The sequence below is a fragment of the Gossypium raimondii genome, chromosome 1, assembly GCF_025698545.1.
Source record: "Gossypium raimondii isolate GPD5lz chromosome 1, ASM2569854v1, whole genome shotgun sequence".
Lineage (NCBI taxonomy): Eukaryota > Viridiplantae > Streptophyta > Magnoliopsida > Malvales > Malvaceae > Gossypium > Gossypium raimondii.
The window spans coordinates 49,950,024-49,963,492 of record NC_068565.1 but is presented as its reverse complement, the minus strand read 5'-3'; the positions used below and the strand labels follow the sequence as shown (position 1 = coordinate 49,963,492).

The 13,469-nt window shown below is 27.6% G+C and overlaps 2 protein-coding genes across 2 annotated transcripts in view; one reads left to right on the top strand and one right to left on the bottom strand.

Moving 5' to 3' along the window:
- Positions 1 to 13,469, top strand: part of LOC105786339 (F-box/kelch-repeat protein At1g57790) — an 83,304-nt gene that overhangs the window by 29,716 nt on the left and 40,119 nt on the right. The gene's annotated exons all lie outside the window — the stretch shown is intronic.
- On the bottom strand, positions 5,651 to 6,136 carry LOC105787357 (uncharacterized). The gene has a single exon (XM_012613713.2). The coding sequence runs from the start codon at positions 6,134 to 6,136 to the stop codon at positions 5,651 to 5,653; it is 486 nt and encodes a 161-aa protein (XP_012469167.1).

Here is a 13,469-nt window from a genome sequence, read left to right as displayed (position 1 = left end):
TATAAACCCAATTTTATTTGCAAAAATGATATAGATTGAATCGTAAAAAAATATTTTTTCCATGCCCCAAATCAACATAGTTGATGGCAATTTGGGTAGGGCATAAGTAGAGGTGTTAAAACTTCGGTTAAAACCGAATTAACAGACTGAACTTATCCAAATCGGTTAATCGGTCAGTTAACTGATCTAGTTCGGTCAAGTGAACATTATCAATTTATTTATTTTTTATATGTTTTATACTTGCTTTAACAAAAAAAATATAAATTTCGGTTCAGTTAACAGTTAAAGGATTAAAAAGTTCGATCAATTCGATTAATAATAATTCGGTTCAATTAACCATCTGAACACTCCTGAACATAAGAGCACATCAAAACGCAATTAGTTTAGCCATGAATGCATTCGGGACGCTATTTATATGCAACAAAGCGAAATCTTTTTGTTTCGAAGTTTAAGAATTTAATTTCTCTACTTGTTTAATTTAAAAATTAAAGTCTAATTGATAATATCGTAAATTAATTTATGTTAAATTCAAATATATGTTTTCAATTAGATTTTGATTTTTAAATTAATCATTTGAATATTAAAATACAAAATATTCAATTTTAATAGAAATCTCTTAACAGACCTTAGCTATTGCTTTAATTTTCAAATTAGTATAAGGACTAAAATTTTAAATTTTAAATAGTATAGGGACTAAAAAGTAAAAACATAGGGTAAATATGTTTTGTGTCAAAGGCGAACTTAGACCACCCAAAGACGCACGTTCCGCCAGTTCTTTCTTGTTCCATTGAAGTTGCAATTACAACCTCTGAAAAAGGGTATAATCACAATTAATCAAAGATCAAGGGATCAAATTGTAATTATATGACATGACTACAATAAATAAAATCATCAGTTTCTTCGTCGGTGCACAATATTCCATCTAGTGTAGGATCATAATTAAACTAAACGAGTTGATACGATCGATACAAATTAAAATTTTCAGCATCAAGAAATAAAGTTGATTATTCTAATTTTTTACTGAAATAGTACATACCAACCGTGCAGCCAAAACCGCATTGGTTAAAAATTTACGTTTTAACCATGTAGAGAATGGGAAAAAAAACGAGTGTATATTTATTTCACTGAAAACAACTATCGAAAAATTATTCTGAAAAATAAATTAAATTTTAAAAAGCGATATATTTTTGTATTGAATGATTCGCTTAAAATATTTTCTACTAATTGATAAATTTTTGAAACATAAATTTTAAAGCAATTTAGTAAAACAAAGAATAATTAATGTAGAATATTAAATTTATCAATATAAAAATATGATAATCGTTCAATACATATTTTATATATAAAATCAGCCCTATTTATAACGATTTGCCGCTATAACAGATTAAGTTTCTAGTGGTATTGATTTTTATATTTAGTTTAATCTTTTATAACTACAATAACTGTGATGATAAAGTAGATGTTTTTTATAACAACATATTGTCTAAAATTCTAAGTAAAATTATAGTTATTTCATAAAATAAACAATTGTTGGGCTCAGTGTTAAAATATATTGCGCTCTAAGAAGAGAACACATGTTCAAATCTTGGAATAGACATTATTGGAAGGGGTAGCCACGAACCTCGAACATGGATCGTAAACCTCTCTATAATAGTATGTTGCTAAAGTGTAGAACAATCACCTCTTTACAATAGACAAAATATTAACAGACAAATAAGACTGTTTTAAAGAGGATTAACTCGACTTATATATTAAAGGCTATTATAAGATAATGGCTAAATTGCATTGTGGTCTTTTATATGCTTACATTTGAGATTTAATCCTTATATTATAATTTGACATGATTTGATCTTTTACTTTTATAATGACATTATTTAATTGAAATAGTTAGCACCCTTATACGTAAAATTTTATTTAAAACACTTTTCTAACACAAAAAGAAAAACTATTTCGACATGATAAGTCGAAACTAGTTTTTAAGAAAACAATTTGACTTCAATATTTTAATCAAAACAATTAAGGGTACTAACTATTGAACAAACTAATGATATTATAAAAGTACAAAAATCAAACTATGTCAAATTAAACTATAGATACCAAACCCTAAATTTAAATATAAAAAAGACTATCATCATAATTTGACCTAAAACAATTTATGCTTAATACGATCAGTTCGATATATATATATATATATATATATATATATATATATATATATATATATTAAATATCAATTTCTAAAAGCTATGATGAATTGAAATGATTCTATCTATGAAACTTCCTTTTAAGAGTGGCAATGACATGGAACACATATAATGTGATCAATTCAAATTTAACTTTGCTTTTATTTTTCCCATTTCAAAATATATGGTTTTAGATTCTACCAAGCAAATTGAGATTTTGATTGGTGTTGGAATTATATATTATTTGGGTCTAATTTTGCTCTCAGTCCTTGTATTTTTGAATTTTTAAAATTTAATCCCTTTCACTTTTAACTTAAAGGAATTATTTTGGGAATTTAGTTGATCTACTTAGGTTAAATTTGAATATATGTTATGAGTTGGGCTTTAAATGAAGAATATTTAAATTTAATGGAAATTCATTAATAATGTTATTAATTGAATTTTAATTATTTAAATCAAACAAGTAAATGAAATAAATTTCTAGAATTAGAAGTAGATAATTTTTTAAATCCAAAGAGTATAGGGACTGGATACAGAATTAAACCTATATTTTTGCTTGGAATAATTTAGGGATAAATATCAAAACTATACATGAGCTTTGATCCAATGTGTAATGTCATACATTAACTTTGATTTTGCGTGATTTTATACTTTAAATTTTAATTTGATTCAATTTTTAGAAACCACTAACAACATTATCAAATTAGTACCATTTTAAATTGTTATATTCAGTGGCGTATCTAGGGGCTGGTAGGCCCCGACCCCCCTAAAATGGAAAACTGTCCATTTAGGCCTTTAGAAATTTTAAATTAGTAAAGGTAAAAATGCATTTTAACCCCCCTAAAAAAAGTTTCTGGCTTCGCCCCTGGTTATATTGCATACATAAACTATTATATTAATCCAATATAAAAATAAATATACATATTTATTTCTTTAAATGCGTATAAAAGAATCAAATCAAAATTTTATTTACATATTTAAATTTGATGTTTATAATTACACCAAATTAAAATTCATATATATCAAATTGTATATTAAAATAAAGTTTACGTATAAATTTGATATTTATCCATTAACATCGTAAGAATATGAAGATTCATGCGTGAGACACACCAAAGCTTAAGCATTTCCTATGAACATTTTTTTACTGAGTCAAAGTGGACTTTGTCTTATCAGTTTATACGATAATATTGGGTATTAATTATTAGCCACAAGCCACCATTATTATGATGGGTGGAGCAGTAAAATGGCACCAATATAAACCTAATAATTACACATGCAAACTATAATTATAAGTCTTTTTAGTGTGATTAAATATTTGAATCTGAATAACGAAAGTTAGATGAGATGGTAATGATTTTTACTATTTTAATTAATAGTCGAGGTTTAATCTTCACCTTGAGTATGGAGTAATTTTAAAATTAGTTACAAAATGTAAAAAGTTTGTTACTATTGAACTCGTTCTGATAAATACATTGAAAAATTAAAAAAATTGAATTTAAGCGTGTTTAGACTCCAAAATATGCATATAAGTTCATTTATTTAGGCAAAAGATTTAATGGATTAGATGCATTATTTAATCGTGGGTTGAAAAGACTGTGAGGTGAAGTTAGAAATTTTATTAGGGTTGATTTTAAGTTATATATTTTTATGAGAGTTAAAATATAATTTTATTTTTGTATTGAATCATATTTTTATAATTTTTAAAAGGATTAAATCGAAATTTTAGCATTTTGAGAAATTAAACTATAATTCTATCATATATTAACTTAAAATTTTATAAATTTTAAGGACTAAAATAAAAAAAAAAATTCATTTTAAGGGCCAACCCTGCGAACCTCCTCCCTCCACCCCTATTGAACTAGAGATCAAATTGGTTGAACTTCCGATTTAACGTCTAAATGGTTGAACCCCATAGATTTAATTATATTGAAAATTTTAAAAACATAAAATAATAATTAAGAAAAATTCACAATTTTTAAAAATATTTGGACAAAATAAGGAGGAAAAGAATCAAAACACAATTTAAAAATAATAATTTTTTTGAAAAATCCAATATTAATAAAAGTTTCAATTTTTACTTAAAAAATAAAAATTTCGATTTCACCAATTTTTATCTCAATTTTTAATAGTTCAACAATGACATATATTTAAAGATCTGTTTATAGGATTCCATGAGATTCTTTTAAATTAATGGTTGAAACTAAAAAAAAAAAACATCAATCCATGATTGGTCATACCACATAGGATGCATTGAGAAACATACGTTTACCTTTTAACTAATTCAACCGATTTCAATACTAAAAAAAGTGAAATTGATTTTCAGGAGAAAACCAATGTAGGTTCCAAATAATGTGACTTGATTAAACGACTATAGTCTCTTCATTTTTATTTTTAACCATAATCGTTGATTTAAAAACGATATCATGAAATCTCACTATATAATAAAATCTCACTTTAAATGTTATCAACTTCTAATAATAATAATAATAATAATAATAATAATAATAATAATAATAATGGTTATAGGTATTTTCATAAATAAGAAAAAGAAACAAAGGCTTTTATTCATTGTAACTGTTGTATTAACCCTAGTTAGGAGTAGGGGTGAGCATTCGATCAAATTGAGTAAAAAAAATTTGAGTTGACGAGTCAAATTTTATCATTCTAACTTGATTTATTTTTTCGAATCAAGTCGAGTGAAACAAAATTCAAGTCGAATCGAATCGAGTGAAATTGTTCGAGTTAAATTAAAAAATTAAACATGTCAAATTAAAATCTTGTTACAATATAACTAATTCCATATTAGAGCACATAAATTTGAAACCATATATATTTGAAAACCGTTTCAAAGCAAATAAAAAATACTTTAGTATGATAAAATTGAATCATTAATTAACTTATTTGGGTCTCAAAATTATTATTCTTGAAAACTTTTAATTTTTAACTTTCTTTATAGATTTTTTTAGAATTTTTAAAATATATAAATATTTTAAAATTTTGAAAATTATTTTGTACTTTTTGTCGAGAGAAAGACCAATTTGTTCATTTTAAACTTGACAGAATCAAAAATGTATTTACACTAATTTGTTATTCGAATTGTAAAATTCAACTCAATTCGAACTCGAAATACAAATTAATTATTTAAATTGACTCGAATAATTCGAATAACTCAAATCGATTAACTCGAAATTTAAATTATTTTTTGATTTTTTCGAATCGAATTGAATTTTGTTCACCCTAGAGCTTCTTACTGGTTTATTGAATTATTAGCTTATTTTTGCTTTCTTTAATTAAGTGGTAGATGACATTTAAATGATGAAAAAAACATGAAAAAGAAAATTTAATGGACGTTCACAAGGATTGAAATTGAAGCATCTATTTTCTGCAGATTTTCATAAATGAAAACAAGCATATTTGTTACAGACTTACAGTACTATAATATATATATGTATGTATATTCTTTACTAGTTTACTTCAGCTATACTCTCTAATGCAGGCTTCCACTTTCTGCAACTATCATCATCACCATCATCATCATCATCAACTCCATTTATGCTTTGCTTACTTTGTATCTTCGACACCATCTCATGAACTGAAACTCCATCTTTTTGAACCAACTTTTCTAGTTCCTTTTTACTGATTATCAATTTAATCCTCACAACACCATGGCTTCCTTCTTCATCATCCTTCACCTCTGGTGTACTCGAAAACCTCACCTTCTTTTTCTTACTCTTTATCGAGGGTGACGGAACAAGGTAATATAACATACCCGGTAACAACTTTGTGTCCGGATGAAGATTCCGGCAAGCAGAAAATGATTCCGACAAGGCGTGATCGGAGAAATCGGATAAAACTTGTTGTACTTTGATGGGTCGTCGGTATTCAAGGATTTTGCCATCGGTTTTCATCACTCTGACTACTTTCTCTTCAAGAACTAAGCAATTCCCCATGGTTTTTTTCTTTTTGTAGATTGCTTGCAACAATATACAAAGAAAAGTTATTGAAGTTTGTAAGTGTGAGGGTGCTTTTGAAGTGTAGTGGTGGTTGTGTATATATATACATATAAAAGAATGTGCTTGTGGGCAATGCCCTTATAATGTATAAAATATTACCACCCCAAATGCCTTTTGCTTTTGTCTTTTGGACCCCATTTGTTGATTTTGTTGGTGTGTAAGCTCTACTTGGAAAGTCACTGTTCCTTAATCATTATTTTTTCACTACTTTTTATCTTGGGTAAAGTATCAAAATAGTCACTTTTGTTTGACTCAAGTTACATTTTAGTCACTTATGTTTGAAATGTTATGTTTTAGTCACTTACGTTATCGTGTTGTAACATTTTAGTCACTGAGTCGTTAATTGTCGACAATGGTGTAACGTTAAGTTGATGTGGCACGTTAAATCATTATTTCAAACTAAAATTTTAGGTTAAATTCTACAATTGGTTCCTAAATTTTTTTTTTTTTTAATTTTCAACAATTTAAAAATTTTCTTTTATGTTCTTCTAACTTTCTTTTTCCATTCTCTTATGATTCTCCCTCTATTTTCCTCCTTTCTTCATTTATTTTAACATAGTTTTTTTATACTTTCCATTTGTAACTAGTCCACAAGCTCGCCTCACTCGAAAAAATTAAATTGTTCAAAAAAATAAAACATAGAAAAACTATGTTGAAAGAAATGGAGAAGGGAGAAAAACAAAGGGAGAAGCATAAGAGAATGGAAAAGAAAGAAAGTTAAAAAAACATAAAAGAAAAAAATTAAATTGCTCCAAACGAAAAAATATGGGGACCGATTGTATAAATTAACCTAGAATTTTTGTTTGAAATGATGATTTAACGTGCCACATCAGTTTACCGTTACACCGTTAATGGAAACTAACGGCTCAGTGACTAAAATGTTACAATGTGATAACATAAGTGACTAAAACGTAACATTTCAAACATAAGTGACTAAAATGTAACCTGAGTCAAACAAAAGTGACTATTTTGGTAGTTTACCCTTTTATCTTTTATAATTCATGAAAAATAAAATTTTTAAATAGACTTATTAATTATTTAATAACATTTCATATTAACTTCCTCTATAATTCTATATCCATTTTCAATAATTTTTTCATATAATTGATACATAATTTTAGTAATTTTTAAATCGAATATGAATTGAAACCTTGAACTTTAAACCTTAAATTCAAATCTTGGACCCTAAATCGTAGACCATAAACTTTAAATTTAACCTTTTGGTTCAAGATTTAAGGTTTAGGTTCATGATTTTGGGTTTGAGTTTAAGGTTTCAAATTTCGAGTTTGAGGTTCTGGTTAAAAAAGTTATAAAAATTATGTATCAATGATATGAAAAAAATTATTAAAATATCATTAATAGAAAGAGATACAGGATGATGTGACACTCATGTTTCATACAATTCTTTCTCTGTTATTCAGTTGGTGTCACATTAATTTATGAAGTTATAGAAATATCAATTCTTTTAAATTATAATTAATATTATTATACACATTTAACTTTTTCATACTTTTATATATACTTTTAAATAAAAATATAAAATGCAAACCAAGAATCCATGTTAAATTAGTTAAAAAAATATTAGTTGAACTTAAATTTCAACATCTAGAATAATTTACCCTATACCTATATGTATATACATAGGCATAGGCAAACAACTTGCTCTCTTGGGAACTGAAACATGATAGTTACTCGTTAAGTTTTGTGGGGGGTTAAAACACCTTAAGTTCTTTGCATTTGGACAGTAAGTGGATTGTGACCAAACCACATCTTTGTTCTTTTTACAGCATAAGATCTGGTTGGATCCTTTAGGACCATTCCTAAACCCAATAAAACTGTTTTTGACCACATGATTCCTTGGACGGGGCTCTGTCGTTGACCATTTCTACATATGTAAGACATTCTCCATTTTCATTGCAGCCGTTTCTTTAACAACATGCGTGTTTAATCTCTCTAAATATGTCATGTGGTCGGTAAAGCATGAAAGCAACCTTTTCTTTCTTTCTTGTCTTGTCTTCTTCATGCCTTATTTTGTAATTCACCAACTGCAAATTTTCATTACTTGCCCGAGCTTGTTATGGTTAATTTGTGCTTGTAATAAAGAGAGATTGGTTGGGTAAGTGGGTTTTTTTTCTGTTGTTGTTTATTTGGAATGAATCTATGATTTTCAAGTAATAAAGCAAAACCCTTTTATAGAAATAAGGAAGTTAACTTTGTACATTCCTTGTACTTTGAATATATAAGTATATGTTTATGATATTCGAATATGATATGTATTTAGATTCGATTATACAGATATGATCCTTTAAGAACTCTATAAATTAAATATATTTATGTCAAACATATGTATATATCTCACACTTGCACTTGAGTTCAATTAAGGTAAAAGTATCATGAATGCTCTTGTATTAGGAGTCAGATTGTATTGTCTCTTTTATTCAAAAAATGAGTAAATTAGTCCTTGTACGTTGATTAAAAAGTCATTTTCGTTAAAATTTCATCCGTTTTTACTGTTAAAAATTGACATTACTGACGGAATAACTAGACTATCACATGTGGCATGCCACGTGTACCTCATGCTGACGTACAATGGACTAATTTTTAACAGTGGAAATGGTTGGGATTTTTAACAGAAAGACTAATTTGTTCATTTTAAAGTAAAATAGACAAAATGAAATCCAGCTCCTAGTACAAGAGCCTCCATGGTACTTTTACCGTTCAAGTAATATAATATGTTTCATATGCAAGTTATTCAAACCCTAATTTTCCAAAGAATTTGATAACAAAGTGGTTAGGAATAGCAAAACTCAAATTGGCTATTGGTGTTTTTTATTTGAAAAGTAGATGCAGATCGAAACAATTATGATAATTATTTATCTCATCTCATCCCATTTATGTAAAATATATATTAAACTCACTATAAAAAAAATTTATTGTACGACCATGGTTCAAAATGCTGTTTAAAGAGTACATGTTACCTTTTAAACCAATTTTTTTGGGGTCGCAATCTATTGAATAATTTTTCATAATTTCCCACATTTACAATCATGAAACTTCAACTTCAAAGTGTAAATTCTAACCATTATTTCTAAAGATTTCCATTTGCATTGTGTCCCCGAAGGGAGAGTTGAACTTAGAAACATTGTATTTTCAAGTCAACCAGCATTAGCTCTATTTTTAGCCAATTTGGGTCAGCTTGCAACGTTTATTTCAACCTCTAGTAAGTTCCATGGTGATGGGATTTTAATGGAAGAATTGTAATAATTTTTTTTTTGAATAATTTCATTATAGGTTATGATTATAGTTGTTTTTTTACACAATGCTAGAACTATCCATAGCTCCTCTCAACTCATAAATAAAAGGATAATATGTTTCAGCGCACTCAAACTCATATCCTACTGCATTGATAATAATATCCGTGTCAATCGATAATTATAATAAATCTCTTAAATATAAAATATGGTTTTTTGACTAAAGGAATGAAAATGATTGAGACTTAAGGAGAAAAAATGGTCTAGCTAGTGGTAAGGTGATGGTGTCAACACGCATGCTTTGGCAAAGAGAATTCATGGAGTAACTCGTTGGAGTTGAAAATCGGAACCCCACTTTTGGAAAATTTCATGGATGAAGTATTGGAAAAATAAGATGAAATTAGCCAATAGAATAAATCAATAGTGACTTAACCAAGGAGGTAACCAGAGCAAAATAGATTATTATTTTTGAATAATATTATTATAGGTCTTGGTTATATATGTTTTTTTTGACACAATATCTAGAACTAACTATAGCCTCTGCCTAACCCATAAATAGGAGGATAATGTGCTTCTATACACTCGAACCCACATCCTTTTGTATTGACAATAATGCCTATGCCAATCGAGCTAAAATTCAATAGGTCAAAATAGACTATTTTTAAAAGACTTTGCTTAGAATATATGTAATTTTTAGATAAAAAGACCTTTCTGGTCCCTCTCAATCATGATATTGAGTAAATTGATCTTTTTCAATTTAATTTTGTCAATTTTAAAAGTGAGCAAGTAAAGATAATTAATCCCAACTTTAATTTTTTTAATCAATTGTACATTATTTTTTATTGGTATAATAAATGTAGCCCTCAAAGTTTACACATTTTGTTAAATTGGTCATGATTTAACAATTTTAGCCTATAACATTTACACATTCATCAACATTTAAGCGAAATATATAAACATCGAAGTCTAAGTTTGTTATTATATAAATCAAAACCATTTACAATTGATGAAAAACATTAATGTTATAATTAATTATCCTTAGTTGCTCGTTTTTGAAATTGATGACTTGAATTGCTCCAATTTTTATTAGAGGGACAACTTGCTCAATATCGAAATTGAGATGAGCCAAAAGGTGTTTTTACATATTTTTATTAACACTAAAAATTATAACTAAATTTACATTTGATGTACTAATAGTTTATAATCCTAAATTAGACTATCGCACACTCATTATGTGGATGAAAAAATTAAATAAATTTATAAATAAAATTGATATAAAACCAAATGTGACTTTAGTTGAGATGGTAAAATAAAGATGGTGAAGATTATAATATATTGGGTTTAAATCTCGTGGTTGTCATTCTGTATACATTTTCCAGACTTATCAAAATATAGAAATATAAAAATATTTTCAAACTAATATTTGTTTTATTGTAAAACGAATGAACTTCGATAAAAGTTGACGGGTGGCACCATCTCAACTAGTCCTTAATATATAATATTGATATTATCATTCAACCATAACACATCACTCGTTAAAAAATTTAACAATTATATTCACTTCTAGTGAAATTTAAATAAGTTTATTAATTATGCATCTTAATATTACGTGAGTATAAACTTACAAATTACATACAATTCCTTTTAATATATAATCACAAGAGTTAGATGAACGTGAATTTTAGCGTTTTGCCTTTTTGGTCATGGATGTTTATTTTATATAACTCATGTCATAAATTTGAATTACGATAATTATTTACTTATAGTATATGCGTAATAGTAATTTACTTCTTTCAAAAATAAAATTGTAAAAAATAAAAAAATAAATGTGTTGAGTAATTTTCCGTCGTATCTTATTGAATGGAACAATCAAGTATTTATGCATGTTGTTATTGTTCATAAAACTGACGTTCTGAACGGGCTCTGGGCATGCTGAACACGTGTACCGATCTTTCTGCCTACTACACTTCGTGGCCCTCACCGGCAAACTCTTTGGCATATGCGAATTGGGATTGCAAACCATGCTTGTGAGCTCTCTTGGCGAACTCCCTCTATGACACCTGCGTGCATCCCACTGATAGGGTCCTATCAGGTCATGGGTTGACAATCATAAATCTCGAAAGAATTATTTTTTTATGAAATATAGTCTATTTTTCATTGTTGCTTTAAGGATACTTGAGATCCATTTAGAACCAAAATGCTAAGCTATGCTTTGCATTTATTTCATCTTTATTCAGCGTTTCCTAAGAAAAAATTTGGTGTCATTAATTACATCATCCTTATTAATCCTACATTAGATTTTATCATAGCCGGGTTGAGTCAAGTTTGGGTCAGGTTAACATAAAATTTTAAGTTCTTTTTTAGGTTTGGTCAGCTTAGGAAGTAAATGCCTCTAAAATAAAAATAAAAATAACAATAAAACAATAGTTCTACAATATCTAAATAATAAAATAAAATAATAGCAATATAATAATAAAATGATAGTAAAATAACAGCAGAATAGTTTATTCGAGCCGAACCCAAGTAAAAGAGTCTTACCCAATGCTCGACCTGTTTAAAAAATGAATTTTATTTTTTTATCCAAACTCATTTTTTTAATCTATGTTTTTACTCAAATCTTTTTTATTTTTTTAAACAAATCTTCATAGTTGGACGAGTGTCCCGTCCCGTCAGTTTTATTCTACACCATAAAGTCGTAGAAGTACCATATTTCAAGATCACCTATGATTTTGAAGGTCATGATGGCAAAATTAGCCCATTTTTAAATCCATAAAGGCATGGAATTTGAGAGAGAATGTGATATATGTCATAAGACATTAAAGCTGAGAATAATATTATATTTAAAAGACGAAGGTTATACATTTGAGAAGAATAGTGCATTCATCATGGCAAAAAGCAGCAGCCCCCATAGAAGTAAATCTTGGAAATTCAGATTCCTTTTTCATTGTTTTTCTCCTACAAAACAAAGAACACTAACTTTCATGAAAGTTACATGACTTACATTGCTTTTGTCATCAATGGAAAATGTTGGAACAGTTGAAATTAATAAAGAAGCCCCTTTTTTGTTTCTTTCATTGTTTTCCTCCACGATTTATTCATGCTTTTCCCATTGCTTTCTGAAACAATTTGATGGAAAAATTATCTTATATGCCCACGAATTATCATCTTTTGAAATTTATTTACGCATCTCAAATCTAATTATTCCACTTTTAATTCTAAAATAACATAATATTTTTAATTTTTTCTATATAGTTTGAGGTGATTTGATAAAAAATATAAGTTTAAATGCTAAATAAAGCGAAAAATTAAATGAAGGATTAAAATGAATTTTTTTTTTAAAATTAGATGGAAGAAAACATTATACCATCTAAATTGTTACTTAAAATTTTAAATTAAAATATCAAATATGCAAAGAACAGAATTAAACTTCTTTTACGTGGTTTCTAGATGTGGTCCAAGGCCAGAGCAGAGAGGGCAGCATGGTCAGCTGACATGGTGCACGGGCTTATGACTTATTACGACACTTTATGACTCAATGGCTCAGGCGCCGTTCAGCGACACCGCCATGTGGAATTCTCTTCTTCCCTTTGTAGCCGATTATTGTGGACTCCATGAAACCCTTTCGGCTTAATTAATCTATTATTATTATTATTATTATAATTAGCCTTTTATTCGATACGTGTACTATGTATTTAATTGGCACGTGGAGTCATATTTTTGTTCTTGGTTAAAATAGGTCATAGGTGCCCGTACTCTTCACAAAATTAAAATTTAGTTCTTGTATTTTATTGGTTAATTACATTTTGAAAAAAAAACTAACTTCGTATCCATGTTAAAGGTGATATCGGCTCGGTATGGTCGGATTTTTTGGATTTTCTTGAATCGTTCATCATAATTTGGTTCTAACCGGTTTGATTCTCAATTTTCTCAAATTTTTTTTTGATTCTTAGACTTATTTTGACAAAATGAGATTTGTTTTACCGTTTTTGAATATTATTTGATAAATTTTCAAAACCCTT

Bases quoted from the DNA above. Each gene is read 5' to 3' on its own strand.
- LOC105787357 (XM_012613713.2), bottom strand. From the start codon at position 6,136: ATGGGGAATTGCTTAGTTCTTGAAGAGAAAGTAGTCAGAGTGATGAAA.